The sequence below is a fragment of the Phalaenopsis equestris genome, unplaced genomic scaffold (genome assembly GCF_001263595.1).
Source record: "Phalaenopsis equestris unplaced genomic scaffold, ASM126359v1 Scaffold000224, whole genome shotgun sequence".
NCBI classification, from domain to species: domain Eukaryota; kingdom Viridiplantae; phylum Streptophyta; class Magnoliopsida; order Asparagales; family Orchidaceae; genus Phalaenopsis; species Phalaenopsis equestris.
Window position 1 is genome coordinate 6143065 of NW_018164666.1, and position 19376 is coordinate 6162440.

The following is a 19376-nucleotide window of genomic DNA, read 5'->3' on the forward strand; positions in this document are numbered from 1 at the left end:
GAACTCTGGAGGCAAGACTTGATGAGAAGCTAATAGTAAACTCGGTAGAGAGACCGTAAGCTCGCTAGAATCCTTCTTCTCCAATGTTAGGATGAAGCTCTCCTAGCTATGCTTCCCGGAAAGTTCACTGGACATGGAAGAAGTTGTCGGAAAATTAGAAGAAAGGTTAAGAATAAGAAGAAGTTGGAAGATAACCAACTCCCTTAACTTCTCCTTGAGGAAGATGAAGGGTCTTCTTCCTTTTTCCTTGCTCCAAGCTCTAAACTCCAGAAAACTCTAAGCTCCTTGAGGAAAAAGATGGAGTTCTCCCTCTGGAACTCTCTAGCTCTCAGCAACAGCCCAAGTCTGAAAAATGAGTGAAGATGGGGGAAAATGAGACTATCCAAAACATAAGACCAGCTCACTAAAATACCCCAACCTTTTTTTTATCAAAAATGACATTGTGATGCCTTCTAGAAGCCCCTAAAGGACAAATCATGAGCCTCTTTTTCATGTATAAGGAAAATCATCACATAACCTAAGGAGATCCACTTTTTTGGCTCCCTAAAAATGAGAAAAATAATTTATGGAACTAGACTGTCGCCTAGGTGCGACGATCTCGGCGCTAGAAGGCTGGTCCCTACTTTCCCGGGGCTCGGGAAATGGCTATTTTGAGATATTTTTGGGCGTTTAAGCGCAAGTAAGCTGTTGCCTACTTTCTCATGGCTATATTTTGAGGTTGTTTTGGGGGCCTTAACGCCCGGGGCTGGCGCCTAGATGTTTGTTTGGCATGAAAACCCTGATTTTCATGTTGGTCATCTTCTTCGATTCGTAAGCTATGAGGGACTAAGTAGGGTTGAAATATCTTCATTTAGCTCCAAAAATTTGTATTTTTAAACGACCATTTACCAGGAGATTCTTCGTTGATAGTCGCTTCGAACCACAGAGTATGTAAGGTGTTCCAAACTCTAATTTTTTTGTAGTGCGCGTAGGAGGGCTCCGCGACTTCCCTTGACCACTGAAGGCTCTGAAAGGGTGCAAAGTGATCTCAGATCACCAAAATTAACATCGAACTTGTCCCAGGTCCTGGATGAATTTGCCTAATAGTGGACTCTCCCGGTTAATATTAAATCTTTGCGAACCCTAGCTTTGTGCCCCAAACACGTGCCAGAAAGTCTCAAATGAGTGTCTTGAGTTGTGGGACGTTACAAATGAGCAACAGACCATCCTGAGTCGTTCAGGTGGACATCCTACACACGTGACATCAAAAATTAATGCCAACAAAGTTTTCTATACATGAAAAAATGATTTCATTTAAAAAGAAATAAAATATTAATATTTTTTATATAATATTAAGGCTATAAACAAGTAGAGTTTGAGCGAGCTCAAGCTAGGCTCATGTTCAGCTTGTTCGAAATCGGCTCGTGTTCGAAATTGGCTCGTGAACAGTGAGTTCACATTCGATTCGATTTAAATATCCTTGTTCGTGTTCAGCTCGAAATTGACTCATTAAAATTAATTGAAAAAAAAAAGTGAAATGTGTTGAATTCGAACCTGTACCAAATTTGTGCAATAAAAGATGCAGAATCATATGACCACACGAGTTGTAATGATTTAAATTCTGATATAAATATATATAATATATTATTATATAAATTTATATACAACATATTATTATATAAATAATATATATATGATTGCTTTATTTCCAGCTAAAATAAGCTCTTGTTAGCTGATATTTGATTCATTAGTAATTAAAAGTTAAAAAAAATTATTTGTGTTTAATTTATTTTTTTAATAAACAAGCTGAATAGGAGTTACTTAACGAGACACGTTGCCTGGCCCACCACCGAAAAAAAAGAAAAAAACTACCTCGATCGCCTCTCATATGGGACAATTGGGTCATATTTAAAAATTTAACCAAACACGATACGATTCTAGGGGCGACTTCTGCGAAGACACAGATTGATGGGGATACAGTTGTAGACATCCTCTCCCTTTCAAAGTTTTTTCCCTCAAATTCTTCTGCTGGAAGATAAAAAACTCCCACAACTCGGTTGCTTTCAAAGCCATGCGGCGACTCGCTGCGGATAGAGCTAAAAGGCTAATTCGCTCGTTTCTTGCGGCTCAATCCTCTCTTTCCGTGTCGTCACCATCTTCGTTCCTCTCCTCCCCAGCTTCCGCCGCTATGTCCACTTCTTCGACTCCAACAGTCTCCCTCGCTTCCATCAACCCAAAGGTGCGTCATGAGGATCAGTTTTCATGGAACATTTCTTAGTTTATTATTATTATTATTATTATTTGGTTGGTTTCGTCTGCGTACTTGCTGATTGGAAACGATAGCTATTCTTATATCACGTTCGGTTTCTGTATTATTTTTTTTAAATTTTAGTCTGGGTTTTGGTTTTTTAGTGAGGCGTGTATTTTTGGATTTCGTGCTGGTAGAAGCTTTTCATTGTGTTCATGGCATCCTTTTTGGTCAATTTGAGAGTTTAGTTGGATGTTTGGCTGCTGCTTGAGATTTACGTTAAATAGGATTTATCAAATCCGCGAAATCCGCCTCAAGGAAACGGAGAGGGGAGAAAGAGGCGGAGCGTAGGATTTACGAGAGTTGGATTTCTATTTCTCCATTTTTCGCGTTTGGCTGGATTTAGGCCAAATCCGTTCCTAAATCCTATTAAAGTTGTGCTACCAAACACCCCCTTACTTTTCCTGCTTCGTATTTCTCATGTATATCCGAAGGCATAGAATACAAATGCCTCGTTTGTATAACTCACATGTCTACTCCTCTCAGGAAACAAAAAAAAAAAGTGTTTTTTTACTGATTTTTTACCTAATAAAAGTGAAGTAATCTGCTTCAGCTCCTTTTAGGGGCTGTTTGGATACAGCAGGATTTAGTAAATCCTGTAAATCCAGATTTAGTAAGTTTTAATATAACTAAAACCTGAAAATTCTCTATGGGAGTGGGAAATCCGTTAAACTTGTGAATGGTGAGATGTAACAAATCCTAGATTTAACCAATAATGAGATTGAAATCAGGTTTCCAAAATAATAGTATTTCAGTTTTCAAAATTCCCTTTGGCAGGATTCATGCTAAATCTTGCTCGCACCCTTCCTAAAATGGAATACCAAACAACCTTTATCATTTTTATTTTCATTTATTTTTTCATTACATCTCTTCAATTCCTTCAAACCAAACAAAACCCCTATTCAACATAAAAGCTTTACTCATAAATCATCTGATACTTATTGATTGTGCAAAATTTTAACTTCTTTGAGTTTGAAATAATTAAGTCTTCTTATTAGTATGAATGGTACGAAAGATTCTCTTAGTTTGCAACGCTGAACCTTTTTGCAGCATTGATTTATTTATTTAATGGTGAAACCACATCAAGCACTGGATCCATTTTGTTGATCTGATGGATTCAAAATCATCTAAAAAATAATTAAAATATAAATAAACTTGCAATAGCCAACTCCAAGAAGCAGCATGACATATGTTTTACAAACTCAAAAAAAAAAAAAAAAAGAAGAAGAAAAAACGTCAGCATAAGATACAAAATGGTATATGCTAATTTTTTTATTTTGATATATATATATATATATATATATATATATTTATTGCTAAACTTGCTGTTCTGCAAATTCAGGTGATTTCTTATCTCTAATACTTTGATTCTCCATAGCATATATTGGCATCCCTTGCAGTCGTAAAGAGGCAAATTCAAGTCTTTGGTTATTTTTGTCATTTTAATGATACGTTGACCTTAGACTTTGGGTTGATGCTTAGAATGTTTATTCTTTTTATGTTTCACTTAATTTTTTCTTTTCTTCTTTGTTTATCTCTTGTATCTAATCATTTCTGCATTCACTCTCCCTGTTTTATTCAGGTGTTGAAATGTGAATATGCTGTTCGTGGAGAGATTGTTACTCATGCTCAGGTATCTTTATCTGCTCTCATGCGTGTTTTTCCCCCTTTTTTGGAGATAAAAAAATTTAAGTGTAAAAATTTTATTTTGGATCACAAAATGATGGTTGTTTTTTTTCTTATGTTTTACTGTTAAAAAAGTCTTGACTGAAAATGTTTTTGTTCATATAAATCCTCAATTGGATAGTTACTATGATTGCAATGATTAATTGTAGTATTTTAATTTAATTTCCACACAGACTATTTTGACTTTTGGTCCTCATAATCTGTGACTATTTGATGTTCTAGGAAAAGGCTGTTTTCCTCATATTTTTCAAACATGTATGTTATTTATCCAGTTTAAATAAAATGCTTAGCTTGGCTTGGATGTATCCATGTTGTTTATCACAACTTTTATGGATTTCTTACAAATTTAAGCCGCATGCTGTTATCCATTTTTCATCTCTTCTATGATAGGAGTCCTATATGAAACTTCTAAGTTTATATCAAATTTTTTATCAATGCACAACATTGGCACATCAAAATTTATTAATAATTTAAAATTTAGTGGCAACTGAAGTGCTAGTAGGATAAGAAAGTAAATTTATCTTTAAACTCTAGAACCCAGCACAAACGTCATTTAAATGTATGAGATTTGTTGTAAATGAAAATGAAATTTAAGTCCTTCCAACATCTATTGCTCCTACAACTTTCTGCATCCATCATCATTATTATTATTATTATTGTTCCAACATTTAATGTGCCTATCGATTATATGCATCATTTTTTTCTTGCACGTATTGAATTATGGGCAATATTGAAGGATGTGATCTTATTATCTTTGCCATTTCTTTTTGGTAATTATATCAAAGGCCCTGCTATAATGATTTGCACCTCCTTTATAATTCACTGCCTCATTTCCGGTAATCATTTCGGATTGGCGAAACCACCCAAATTTTTCTTAAGTTTTCTTCTTTATTTTTAAACTAGATCTAGCATTGAAGGCAGTGAGTTCGACTTGGACCTCACCAGTTTATTAAAGAAGTAAAAATAGTACAAGAGAGCAAAGCCTCAACATCAAATACAAGGAAAACTAGTACATGAAGACAACTAAAATAACATCAGATTAGAAAAAGATAAGGCCGTCATGTAGCACATCAATAGAAACTCTAGTAATCTCGATGTTTCTAATAATAGTTATGGCTTTCTAAAGCCTTCAACCCTTTTAACATATCATAATCTTCTTAAATCTAATGCTACCTAGAACTAGCTACTACATGCTTATTATGGTTTCACTCATTCTTCATAGAGTAAATCCACTATTATGAAGAAAACATGAGCCGTCAGGTAAGGCTAAGGAAGAACTGTTACTATATAAAGGGCATATAGTGATTTTCAACACGAGGGTAAACAATATGGAACTCTCTAAGAGAAAGTGCAAGTTGGGTTTGAGGAGGAATCAGAAAATGATTAAGAGGTGTTTCCAAAAGTTAACACACGAAACAAGAATGGAGCTCATCAAATCAAAGTACAAGGCCCTACTATTATACCAACAACACTGATTCAACGTCTATAGATGAAATATCTATGTTATTTTCTTACATTTTGGAGAAGAACAACTAAATTATTAGTAGAAATAACACTAACTTACAGAAGTCAATTTTACTCTATTCTCCCCCAAAGGAACATGAGAAGCCACCTCGCAAGGATCAAATCCACCACATGGTCAAAGATTCATTGGTATGGACTTTTGCCGAGGCAAAACATCCGGTTAGGGGCTACAAACTTCCCCACACTACTATGCATACTAGGATCAAAGAATCCTAAAGCCATTATCACATCTGACTAAAAGGTGTAATCATTCACAGAAGGTGAAATATTGGAATCTTACTTTATTGACTAAACTCACCAACCATTTACTTTATAGGATGCTCCTTAGATTGACCAGATGAGGACTTTGGATCAGTGACCTTAAGCCTTCTTAGCAATGTTTGTACTTTCTTTCTTATGTTTCTTTTTTATCAAAACACTAGTTTTTATAATTCAGGCGGCAAGGCAACACAGGAAAAGCTTCATAGCCCGCAATTTTGTAAACTAGTTGAAACTAGCATATTTTCAAACCTCACTTGCCGCCTATAATGATTTTGCCATCACGTATTAATTCTTCAACGGATTACCAAAATTCATAGCAAGTGAATGCAAATTAGTATTAGCAAGTGAATGCAAATTAGTATGAATAACCAAATGAAATTTGAACTAGAGCCATTAAAAGAAAGAGGCCATCTCGAACTTCTTCAAAGAAAAGCCTCTAGTGGAATAATATGTGCATGTGTGTGTATAGAGAAAGAGAGAGTTAAATCCAAAATGGTGCTTTGAGTGCACCTATGTGATCACATGAGTTCACAACTATCATATTTCTTCAACTTTATACACTAAATTTGGTCAATTTTGTATAATTGATGGACTAAATTGGAGAAATGTGATATTTCTAGACTAAATGGATCATATATGAATATTTGGGGACTATTTGGGAATTTATACATGCATTCATATATATATATATATTATTTTATTTTATTTTTTTTTTTTTGAGAAAGCCCAAAGGCTAATATATTAAAAGGAAATAAGGATACATATAGATTGTGTGGAGTGCCCAAGCATGACACTCTTCTCCCACGATAACCATCACATACAAATGATTCCAAAAAAAGAGAAAATACAGAAAATTACAAGAGACCTAAAGAAAAAAAAACAAAAAGTGCCAAAAAATGTAGTATCAGGTAGCTAGAGAGCGACCCAAGTTTGCTTTGCCTCTACCTCTAGTTCTAGGAAAGGAGTCAGCTAATAAATTGATAAGATGAGTGTCATTGCCAGTAGTGACCAAAATATTATCCAATAAGTTTCCAAGCTCGAGTCGGCCTCCAGTCTTTTTCTTTCTCCTAGAATAAACCTGTCATTCCTCATTCGAAGATTGACTCGCCTAATCAGTGGATTGACCTAAAGTGTGCCAAACATGTGTAGGAGTTTGAACATTAGAAGTAACTGCTTGTTGTACCAGCTGATCTTTGATTGAATCAAAGAAGCTCTATCGTGTGTTTTGACATGTAAGTGAATCTTCTTCAATAACAGTGAGTGGTGTAAGCACTTTTGGATCTGTACATGTAGTATGATGTTTGTCATCAGGAACTGCGATGTTGAGTAAATAATCGGTTTGCACCTTCTCAATAGGGATGGTAGGTGGCTAATCTTTAGCGATATCCAAAACATGTCCTGTGGTAACTTTCTCTCCAGATGAAACAAATATGTCCAGAATAGTGGGATTAAATCTATCCTTATTCACTTGATCTTTAGATTTCAAATTATGATGAAACTTATGACATTTATCAAGTGTATGCCCAAACATCTTACAATATAAACAGTAAGGCGGTCTATGCTTCATGACGATTTGTTGTCAATATCCATCGTGAGTTGTGTCCAATCAGACTTCATTAACATCAGGTAAAGTAATATCTCTTTCCACAAGTATTTTGACCACATAAAGTCTGGTTAGTTTGAAAGTCGGTAGATCTAGCTTCATAGGGTCCTCAAGTATGGCCCCAATAGAGTAAAGAACCTGATGATGAAAAAAGTGCAGCTTGAGACCTGGTAGACTGAACCATACCGGCACAGTAGGAGGTTCATGATTGGGGTCAAAATCAGGAGACCACTTGAGTAGCTTCATTGATTTAACAACAATGCTGAGATATTTTTTGGAGAAAATCCGAGTGTAGTTTTCAGCCACAGTTAATTAAATTAATACATGTCTCTCATCCATGAGCCCCACTTTCCAGTTTTATGCTAATTTGAAATCATCAAAATTTTTCCTGATAGCTTCCATAGGTGGGTACCCCCACTGAAATTTTCCAATAAGAGCAAACTTAAATTTGTCAGTCATTGTTGAAATTTCTAACTCCGAGAAAAAAAGTGTCGTTTTCCCAATTTTTGTACTTGTATTCTTAATAAATGGGCAGTCACCTGTACCATCATGATATTCCTTATAAATTAAAGGAAAGACAACCGTCGTCTTCACGTGAGGATTACCCACCACGTAGGCAAAGGAGGCTTTGTCAGATTCAACCAAAGAGGAAGGAAGCTGCATCACAGCAATTAGAAGCCCTTCCAAGTCGGTCAGAGGGCAGGAATGACGAGCCGAAGACGGTCAAGAACCGAAGAGACCAAACACTCGATGTTGTCAAGCTGAGTCGAGAAGGAAGACGAATGAGGAAATGAGCACGCAACCCCTTCCCGTCTTCAGTGAGAAGGAAAACGTCATCTTCTGTGAGATGTAACCTAACAGAGACGACGAGATGCAAACTCTATCGGCTTCGAACAGAGACAACAAGACGCGAGCCGCAGTCGATGTCGAAGCAGCGCGAGCCGACAACGACGGACAGGACGGAGAGACGACGCCGGAGGAATGATCTTAAAGCGATAAGGGTTGCTAGGGTTCGACATGGGTCGAAACCCTAGCAAAGCCGAGCGTGGGAGACGGCATCTTTGAGAGAGAGAGAGAGAGAGAACTATAAACTTGCAAAACATGTGCTATTTGATGCAGCATGCATTTTAAATATGTCTATCCAAGTTTCTTCCATGTTTGTTGTCAAATTAACTTGCCTTATGCATATAAGAACAGTGGCTCCAATTTGAGCAGACATCTCACTGACTGTTTTTAGTATAGTTGATGGACTAAATTGGAGAAATGTGATATTTCTAGACTAAATGGATCCTATATGAATATTTGGGGACTATTTGGGAGTTTATACATGCATTCATATATATATATATAGACAGAGAGAGAGAGAGAGAGAGGGGGGGGGGGGGGGAGAGAGAGAGAGAGAGAGAGCTATAAACTTGCAAAACATGTGCTCTTTGATGTAGCATGCATGTTAAATATGTCTATCCATGTTTATTGTCAAATTAACTTGCCTTATGCATATAAAAACAGTGGCTCCAATTTGAGCAGACATCTTACTGACTGTTTTTAGTATCATTCTCTGATTACGTCATGATATTATTTTTTATTTATTGATGGTTTTGATGCTGCAAAATTGATTTTTAGAACGATCTTTTTGTCCTGAGAATTGCAAGTAGACATATGAATGCATGTATCTGCACATGGCATGCCTGTGTTTTTTTATTAGTTTTCTACTCTCTCTCTCTCTCTCTCTCTCTCTCTCTCTCTCTCTCTTTTAAAGATCTTAAAGTGTGGTATGATTGGAGTTGGAGCTCACCTTCTTTTTGCTGAGTTTATGGTAGACTGGCAGCTTCTTTCTATAAGTTTGTAAAGATAACCGGTTGATTGAGTTATTATTTATCAAGTATTACACTAAAAAAGCATATTGGACAAGATTTAATGGGCTGCTTTCCTGTGCAGCGCTTACAAGAAGATTTGAAAGCGAAACCAGGTTCCCATCCTTTTGATGAGGTGCGTATATATGAAAGCATAACCAGGTTGTTAAACAGTACCCATTCTTTTGCTTAGACAAATTTTTCTTACATTCTACCAGATACTATATTGCAATATCGGGAACCCCCAGTCCCTTGGTCAGCAGCCGATTACCTTTTTTAGAGAGGCATGTTCTGATTATTCTATAAATCTTGACCACTATGTTGTTTATGAAATCAGCTGCTTCTTAATGTATATTCTATTTCAGGTTCTTGCTTTATGCGAACATCCTTCCATTTTAGACAGGGATGAAACTCATGGCTTGTTCAGGTATGGTAGTAGAAAATATGATGTTGAAGTCTGTTGTAAAATATTTACATTTGCAATTTCTCATGCAACCTGCATTCAAAAGCTTAAGAAGTATTTGAGGATTATAACCCTTCGATATCATCCTAGATATTTACGTTTTTTTTTAATTTTTTTTTAATGCTACTTTTATACTGGACTCTACAGCATAGTATGCGCTTTTTAATTGCAGTGTATGCTAGTGAATGATCGCATATGCATTTTTCATGGTTTAAATGTGCTTGTGTGTGAGCTTGAGGAGGCATGCCATTGCGCTTCGTGTACAGCTTTCACTGGGTCTGCATGACATGCCACTTTGAGGATCTTTTTTGTCACTCAAATCTTTAACATAACGTCAAAAATACCACTATCATTATTTTTTTAAAAGTGAGACACTCCTTCCCTTGCATTGCTTTATGACAACAAGGTGTAAACATAACCACAAAAAATACCGCTGTCATTATTTTTTTAAAGGTGAGACGCTCGTTTCCTAGCATTGCTTTATGACAACAAGGTGTTATAAGTGTAGATATCGAACTTTAGGTGTTAGATCCGTAAATACATAAGAATTATTCACGAGTCAATTTAAATGGCATTTATCTGCAATTATTCAGCTTTTAATTTGACTTGTGCGCTTTAGAGCTAGTGCGTTGCTATAACTGAAAGCTTTTTTACATATTTGATATTTTTCATTGTTTTATAATAGGATCTATGTTCACCTTTGCTTTGTTAAATCATATCGTATAACATGTTTGATATCATGTTTTTTTGTTTGTTTCAGTGCGGATGCCATAGCAAGAGCATGGGAGATTCTAGATGTAATACCAGGTAGAGCTACAGGTGCTTATAGTCACAGTCAGGTAGGAGAGCAGGTTGATTTATCCTTGTGCATTTTTCTCATTCAATTTTTAGAATTGGTGTTCTTTCTACAATTTTCAGGGAATTAAAGGTTTACGAGAAGCAATTGCAGCAGCAGGAATTGCTTCGCGTGATGGATATCCATGCAATTCCGATGATATTTTCTTAACAGATGGTGCAAGTCCAGCTGTATGCCTTTAGACCTCTGTTTCTTCGGTTATGTAGCTTTGATTTTATGGCAATGGGGAAAGGAGCCAATTACTAGATACATCGTTTCCTTTTGTTTTTCTTTATAGGTGCACATGATGATGCAGTTACTAATCAGGTCTGAGAAAGATGGCATTCTCTGCCCTATTCCGCAGTATCCTCTTTATTCTGCCTCAATTGCTCTGCATGGTGGTTCTCTTGTATGTTTCCTGCCTGGTTGCTCCCTGTCTATTTAAGCGTGCACTGAGTTAATGTATTATCATAGGTTATATTATATTATATATATCTATATATATGGGCATTTACATATATGCTACCCAATTTCTATGTATTTACATTTGAGGAAAGTGTTAAAACGGTCTGCTAACTCTTTGTGGAGAGTTATTTTTGTCCCAAAATCGATAAAAGTGTTAATTTAGTCCTCCAACTCTTTTAATTGGGGCTAAGATAGTCTTTTGGGGACTATTTCAGCCCATATTAAAAGAGTTTGGGGACTAAATAGACACTTTTATATTCTAGAACTAAAATGTTCACATGTAATAGTCAGGGGACTATTTTGACACTTTACTCACTTACATATCGAACACCTAATGTTTATTCAAAAAAAAGTTAAATTCACCTTTTTAATAGTGATATGTTTGTAGAAATTGAAGTCTAGGTCTTAGATATGTAAATATATATAAGAACTGAGTGGTCTGCTTGTAAGTATATATATATATATATATATATATAGATAGATAGATAGATAGATAGACACACACACACAAACATACACTGCAACTTTGTTTTCATTCTGATGGTTCTATATAAATAGTCGTATCATGGGCAATTTTTTGTTCCAGGTCCCATATTACTTAGATGAAGAAACCGGATGGGGGTTGGAGATATCTGACTTGAAGAAGCAATTGGAAGATGCTCGGTCCAAGGGTATAACTGTGAGGGCACTTGTGGTGATAAATCCAGGCAATCCCACTGGACAGGTTTCTCTCTAATCAAGGGCTGCGTGGAGTTGTGTTTCTTTTGTTATTACCTCTTAAAATCTATCTAAATTTAATAAAAGGTTTTCTTATGAAGCATATGCTGGCCCAAGTATGTTAATGTTGTAGTAATTGAACCTTGCAACCAATCCATCTTTTATTTATCTCTAAGGCTTCATTTTGAGCGGCTTCCCGACTCCTTTGCGTTGGACGGAAAGGCGATAAACCACAACATGTGGTTTGATGAAGCATTATTTCTCGAGCATCCACCAACGCTGATCCGCAAAAACGGCATTTTTTCGCCTTTGTAAAACAGCCTACCTCCATTCCGCCAACGTAACGTTTAGGCGAAGCTCCTTCAAATGTAGCCTTAAGTGTTCCGCTGTAACCTAACCTAATTTTTGTGAAAAGTAAGCAGTGGTTGATTAGGTCTAAATCTAAGGTTAGATTTGGTAGATTGAATTTGTGACTTTGAATGGGAATACATGGGAGTTTGTGGATATTGTGATTAGGAGGAGGATTGACTTATTTACGTGAAACTAAATAATAAAGTTGAAAAACTATGAACATAAGAAAAAATATTATGTATTTTGTGCTGGAAATGCTAACAATATGAATGAGGTTTGGATGGTATTGGCTAAAGAGTTAAAAAATTATTTTTTTAGCTATCAAGTGATAATTGTTGATGGATACAATATGAATATGGTTAAGTTTTATATTCAAATTAGGTTAAAATATTATTTTTAAATTTATTTCGGAAACAAATGGGTGAATGACTAGAACGTGAGTAAATGATACTTGTTGGAGGTAATTAAAGACATATGAGATCTACTAGGATGGGCTATGGGAGGATTCCTGGTGAGTATAAAATAGAATACAAAAATGCATTTGGGATCTACTAGGATGGGCTATGGGAGGATTCCTGGTGAGTATAAAATAGAAAACAAAAATGCATGTGAGAAGCTATTCTTAGTTTGCAATGGCTTATAATCTTAAATAGTGAATATATGCTTTAAGAAATGAGTGTTACATCTAATTACTTGCAAATAGTAATCATCAAATTAAAAATAGATTTCTTCTTCGGAAAAAATGTGCTTGCAAAGTTTGTAAACTCATTTCAAGGGAGCATTTGAGCACACTATATAGAGTAATAGTCACATGTATGTTTTAAGTTTCAATAAAGCAGGCAAAAAAAAAATAATTGTCTTAGTTTTTATGTGAAAAAATACCTTAATATAAGGTGGTTAAATTTAAAATACAAGTCATGTAAATATAAATTGCTAAGGTTGGCAAATTTGAATTATTTACTTGAGCCAAATATAATGTGAGATATGATTAATTCTATTAAGAATATTATCATAGAAGTTGTAGGAAAATTTAGAAACCGATCATACATTGATAAGGAGATTTAGTGGTAGAGGGCATACAAAGGCTGTTACTGTTTCTCGAAAGGCTACTTCTATCCTCAACACGAAACACTACTTTCTCGAAAGGCGGCGTCAACTATGGGCAAGGGAAGAAGAGGTCAAACCGTTGTTACTATGCAAAGGAATAGAAGAAAGGCTCGAGCCCTTGCAGAGGAGACGAGGCTTTGCTTGTAAGGAATCTGAGCCTCACGTGCCATGGAAGAAGAGTATTCCGCGTGTTATGTTGGACGAGATGAGAGCGGAGAAAAGGGGGAAAGGAGGCGCGTGCGTGTTAGGCTATGAAGCACGGATACGAACTCGATGATACGGATATGACATGACACAATACAGAGACACGCCATACTTGAAAAAAATATGACTCGACACGCCATGGACACAGTTTTATCTTTAATTAATTATTAATATAAAATATATATATTTCCGTTGTTCTTTATTTAAAATATCACAACACAAATAATGCAAGGATAAAATTTAATTTATATAATAAAATCTCACACTTATGAAAATTAATTTTCAAAAATAGATATATTATCTTTCAAAAAATTCATCAAACTTATAATCAACTTGTATATTAAAATTTTAAATATCCTACAATTACTAAGAGGGAACTACTAATGCTCGATTTCGAGGAATAGTGGATATACCTACATTACTCGATTTTGACCAATCTAAGTGGGAGCTTTAACATGACAAGAGAGAGGCGATTTCAACTATGAGGTATACTTAAGATTATATATATATATATATTTATAATTTTCTACTTTTTGCTGCTCTATTTTTTCTTGAAATTGTGTTAAGCTCACGTCAAATGTAATGTTAAGATGTATCCAAACGAGTTTGGACTTGAAAAAAAAAATCGGACATATCTTTTGTAGTGTCGGAGAAGTGTCGGGGCATGTCGAACAAATATCAGTATCTGATATGTGCCGACACGGGTATGGCTCATTTTTAGAAGTGTCGGTGCTATATGGGTGTTAGGGCTTTCAACTCAGATAAAAAAAAGTGTTTTAATATTTATTAATTAACTTTAATAGAAAAATACATGGGATTAGGACTCGAGGTATAAAATTTCAGCTTGGAGGGGAGAAGAAGCAAGTGAAGTGTGCGAGCTAAATGTGGAGGGAGATTAATCTAAGCAAACTCCGGTAAGGTAATTTTGGTTTTATATTATAATTTAATTAATGAATTATATATATAGGCTTACATAAAGTAAAATAATGAAAATTTAATACTTAAATAATGTACTGTTAATAGTTAGTTAAAAGAATATAAATTAATTAAGTTTTAGTTATATGAATAGACATGTTTATTATAGATACCAATTTTAGAAGAGTCAAGATCAAGATAAATTCAATAATAAGTAAATCAACATCAGGGTGAGTACTTCTACTCTTAGATTATAGTATCATTGTTTCTCTTTTGAACCTTGTATGAATTGTTATTTATACTTGATTAATGCAATTGGTTCATCTATACTTAAATTTTATTGGTCATTTCGATATGAATCCTTATAATTTCTTATTATGAAAATTTTATGCATTATATTATTAAATATTACATATTGAGTTATATGAAATTGTAAATGATATAAACTTCAAGGATTGATTGTATGTGTACATTTGGATATGATGAAGTCATCTCTTTATGATACTATATAGGGAACGCTAAGGTACCCACACACGTAAATGATTGAGGATATTGATATTTAAGTACCTTAACTGGTACAATTTTTAGGCAGTGCTCCTATGATGATTGTATATATATAAAATGATATAAAAATGTTATTCATATAGTAAAATATTTTGATTATTATGGAATATCATGAGTGATCATATTTGTAAATTATCAAATACTTTATACTTATTTTAAAACACTTAACTGGTATGAATATTATTATTATTATTTCATCGTGATACTATAGTCTAAGAGTGTGATTATTCACTAGTTTTGAATAGCTCATTATATTTTTTATTAACTTTTCAGGTTCAAAATTTGTGTAAAGATAAAAAATAGAAGAGAAAATGTTTATAGAGGACGTGAAAACATGACATAAAGATAAATTTATAACAACTTTAATTTAATTTATAGTGGCTCTTTCATTTATCAATTTTGAATCATTAATAGTCATAGAAAATTTGATTAATGTCGTTTGATCGTATGGTCCCTTCTTGGTTGATTCTAAATCTTAGACCGAGTCATAACAACTATGGTCGTTTGATTAACTTTTTTCTTTCAATCAAAATTTGAAGATGTCTAAAATTATGCTAACTACAATAGAGTTAAACTTATAACTCATGGTTTAAAAAAATATGTTGATTGAAGAATCAATTTCATTTCATGCTAGTAAGATCTTAAACTTTTTTTTGTTAAGATAATTAGCGAAAAATATAAACACACACACACACACTCTATATATATATATATATAATTAAAAGATGGTTGACGGAGAATCCTGGTAATTAATTTGGTTTGTTTTAATACAAAAAGTGTGTCAAAGGTATGTTAAAACTGTTAAAGATAAGTATCATATCAAAGCTTGACATGTATGGAGCATGTTCAAAGTGAGATGTTATGGTGTATGTTCTTTTTAGATTTCATTGTTTGACTAAATGATACATATATTGAAATAAATGAAAATTTTAACCAAAAAAAAAAAAAAGATAAAGTGCTTAGAATGAGAAAAAAGACGGTACATGCTCTACAATGAGTGGATGAGATATTAATAGTTTTTAATTACCATTATTATCACCTATTATAAAAGAGAATAGAAATATAGATCAGGATTTAGCTTTTAGAATTTAGGATTGATGGTTAAAATGAAATAGTACTTAAAGATGATTATGTGTTAAAAATGATTTCATAATAAAATCACAGTTAGGTGAGTGGATATTCTATGAATGAGTGTGAGTAGTAAAAAAGCTAATGATATTTAAGTTGAGTGGGAATAGGTTGAGAACGTTAATATGAATGTGTAGCAAATCAGAAAGGATAAATTAAAGGATTATATTGGCTGAATTGTTGGAGTGACATATATGAAAGATAAAATAACTGAAAAATAGCCTTAGGCAGTTGGACATGTATACAGAATGGTAAAAAATGCGTTCAATAGAGGATTAGGAAGGATATGAGGTAGATCTAAAATAATATGGATAGAAGTTTTAAAATTATTTATCATGATTAGGTTTCGAACATGGTCCATTGCTCATTAGGATTGAATGAAAAAATCGGATTCATTAGGAAATTATGATGCATAAAGCCAATCCAAAGAGTTGGGATAAGATTGGCTAATGATGATTATTTTTCTCTTTTCTTTTAGTAATATTATATTCTACCACTCTCTGCAGCATTCCAAGAGCAATAAAATTGTTGATTGTTCTCAATGGGATACTCTCTATAATTTGCTATCAATTGGTGCTTTCCTTTTTTTTAATTGCTTTAACCATATAACACTCAGGTTCTTGCTGAGGAGAATCAAAGACAGATAATAGAGTTTTGCAAGGAAGAATCCCTGGTTTTACTTGCAGATGAGGTACGTGTTACCTTTTTAAGCCTGTGTCTACACTTCATGCCAATTGTGACTGAAAAATGGTTTTTGGCTATATCTTAATTTTTTTTTTAGTTCTCTTATATTGGATGCTGTGTTTGGTTATCAGTAAAGTATATGAAAGTGTATGCTTTTTCATAGGTATACCAAGAGAATATCTACGCTGGGGGCAAGGAATTCAATTCACACAAGAAGATTGCGAGATCGATGGGATATGGTGACAAAGATATTTCCATAGTATCTTTTCAATCTGTCTCTAAGGGTATATTATTTTTATGTTTCATTTGATGGAATTTTATCATATATCTACCTATATTTTGTGTATTTTTGTGTAGAAAGAAACCATATGTAAGAGTACTTTGGTTTGATTTTAAATAGCTCATTTATGGGACGAAAACTAATGGATTTTGCCCCCTAGGATACTATGGAGAATGTGGAAAGAGGGGGGGCTACATGGAGGTTACTGGCTTTAGTGCTGATGTGAGAGAACAGATTTACAAGGTGGCATCTGTGAATCTCTGTTCAAACATCTCTGGCCAAATTCTTGCTAGCCTCGTAATGAATCCACCGAAGGTAATTGAGAATTTTTTTCATCCTTACTATAGTTTAACAGAAAGGGGAAATTTACAGACATACCACACAATACTTATGCATTTACATGTCTAACACCTAAAGTTTGATATTTACATTTGTAACATCTTGATATTAAAAATCTATGCATGAAAAGGTGTATTTCGATTTTAAAAAGTGGTATTTTTGTTCTGATGCCAAAGATTTTAATGTTGTGTATGTCAATATATAAGAATTGTTTGGTTATGTATGTAAATGCCCCAATAAGAAAAACTTAGTTCTCAAGTAATCCAAGGGAACAATCCTAATCAATTTGGTTTCCTGCCAGATATTGTTATTGCTATTTCTATATCTTTCTTTACATTCTGCAGCCCGGAGATGAATCATATGATTCTTTCACTGCAGAGAGAGATGGAATTTTGTCATCTTTGGCACGGCGTGCTAAGGTTTGAGTTTATAATCGCTTTGATATTATTAGCTGATGTAAAATAGCTTTTTTTTCAGATCAACTTTTGACTTGAATTTTCACTATATTTGTGATAGTATGAATTTTATAAATTTGGTCAAGTTTTTTTTTACTTCTAGTTGAGTTATTGCCCATCATTCATGTTTGTCAAATGCCCTTTATATTATATTTCACTGAACATACTTCAAATTGCCTTTTACACATCTCATATTTTTCTTTATTTTGAGGGCTTTTCTGTAATATAGTACCATTGTTAATATTGGCAATTTAATTCCTTAAATCATGACTACTTCATCCTATTTGGGATTCTTGTCAAAAATAGCATTAGTAAAAAAAAATTCTGTAAATTAGAATTTATATCTCATGCATCATTTTTACTAGAATAGATGTAAAAAAAATAAAAAATAAAATTTAAATTAGCTGACCCCAAATAGTTGGGATGAGTCTAACACTAATATATTTTTACTTAATTCTATTATCTTTTACTACACTGAAGAAGGCCCTAACTTTAGGCTTACATTCGAAAGGTCAAGTCAATAGAAATTGCTGTTATAAAGAGCTCACCACTTCCATTTAATGCAGGCATTAGAAGATGCTTTCAATAGCTTAGAAGGTGTGACCTGCAACAAGGCTGAGGGCGCCATGTATCTCTTTCCTCGCATTCGCTTGCCAACAAAGGCAATTGAGGCCGCCAAGGCGGTGAACTCTGTACCCGATGCATTCTATGTTCGCCGTTTGCTCGAAACGACTGGAATTGTCATCGTACCTGGTTCTGGCTTCGGCCAGGTGACCTTTCTTATTCTTATTCCATCAACTTTAGAATTATGCTTTCTGTTAGGGTGTAACTAATCAAGTTGACTCATGAATAAACTCGGGCTCTACACGATAACTGGCTTATATGAGCTGAGCTTGGTGAGCACTCATGAGCCAGCTTGGGCTCGTCTCGATAAGTGGCTTGTGAGTTGAGCTCAATGAGCACTTGTGAGCCCACTAGGGCTCAACTCGATAAGTGGCTTGTGAGTTCAGCTTGATTAGCTAACAAATCAACTTCAAGCCAAGCTCGACTCTACTTGTGAGCTTGTGAGTCGGTTTAAACTTATAAAATTAAGCTAGAGGTGGAACTCGAACTCAATTAAATTAATCATGCAAACTCAATTACACCATTAGTTTTTTGTTATCCATGTCAATTTTTTCTCCTTGTTGTGGTTGAAGGTTCCTGGAACATGGCACATAAGATGCACAATTCTTCCTCAGGAGGATAAGATGCCTGCTATCGTCTCCAGGTTCAAGGCATTTCATGAATCATTTATGGAAGAATTTCGGGACTAAAAAAAAGAAAGAAAGAATTATTCGTGCTCATTCTCCACAACATTGGTCTGAAATAAAATTATTGATCATTTATGTTTTATTTTTTATCAATGCAGTTGCAGTTTTTGCTTATTTATGATTTTTTTGTCATCAACAGAAGGACAAAAAAAATTGGCTATAATAACTGGGGTATGGGGTGTAAGATTTGTTTTAGGACTCAGGAGTAATTACTGTTGGTTGAACCTTTGGATTCATTTTAAGTTATAGATTAAACATTCGTCCTCTCTTTGTTTATTTGTTGTGATTATAAAAGTTTAGTTTCAGCATTGCAAATCAGTTTTGTTTGCGTTCTCTTTATTTATT

The 19376-nt window shown here is 34.2% G+C and overlaps 1 protein-coding gene across 1 annotated transcript; it reads left to right on the plus strand.

Annotated features, from left to right (window-relative positions):
• Positions 1–1897: 1897 nt before the first annotated feature.
• On the plus strand, positions 1898–19307 carry LOC110023471 (alanine aminotransferase 2-like). The gene is made up of 15 exons (XM_020722909.1): positions 1898–2218; positions 3870–3920; positions 9300–9350; positions 9433–9498; positions 9580–9641; positions 10438–10516; positions 10596–10703; positions 10811–10921; positions 11564–11701; positions 16580–16654; positions 16811–16931; positions 17088–17242; positions 17611–17685; positions 18288–18491; positions 18918–19307. Exons 1-15 carry the CDS (start codon positions 2051–2053, stop codon positions 19032–19034), a joined length of 1581 nt encoding a protein of 526 aa, XP_020578568.1. The 5' UTR covers positions 1898–2050; the 3' UTR covers positions 19035–19307.
• The last annotated feature ends 69 nt before the right edge of the window (positions 19308–19376 follow it).

What these genes read in the sequence shown, in the direction of transcription:
- LOC110023471 (XM_020722909.1), top strand. Translation starts at nt 2,051, where the DNA reads ATGCGGCGACTCGCTGCGGATAGAGCTAAAAGGCTAATTCGCTCGTTT. An exon ending in GTTCCCATCCTTTTGATGAG is followed by an intron (nt 9,351 to 9,432) that starts GTGCGTATATAT and finishes ACATTCTACCAG; the next exon opens with ATACTATATTGCAATATCGG. An exon ending in TCGTAATGAATCCACCGAAG is followed by an intron (nt 17,243 to 17,610) that starts GTAATTGAGAAT and finishes TACATTCTGCAG; the next exon opens with CCCGGAGATGAATCATATGA.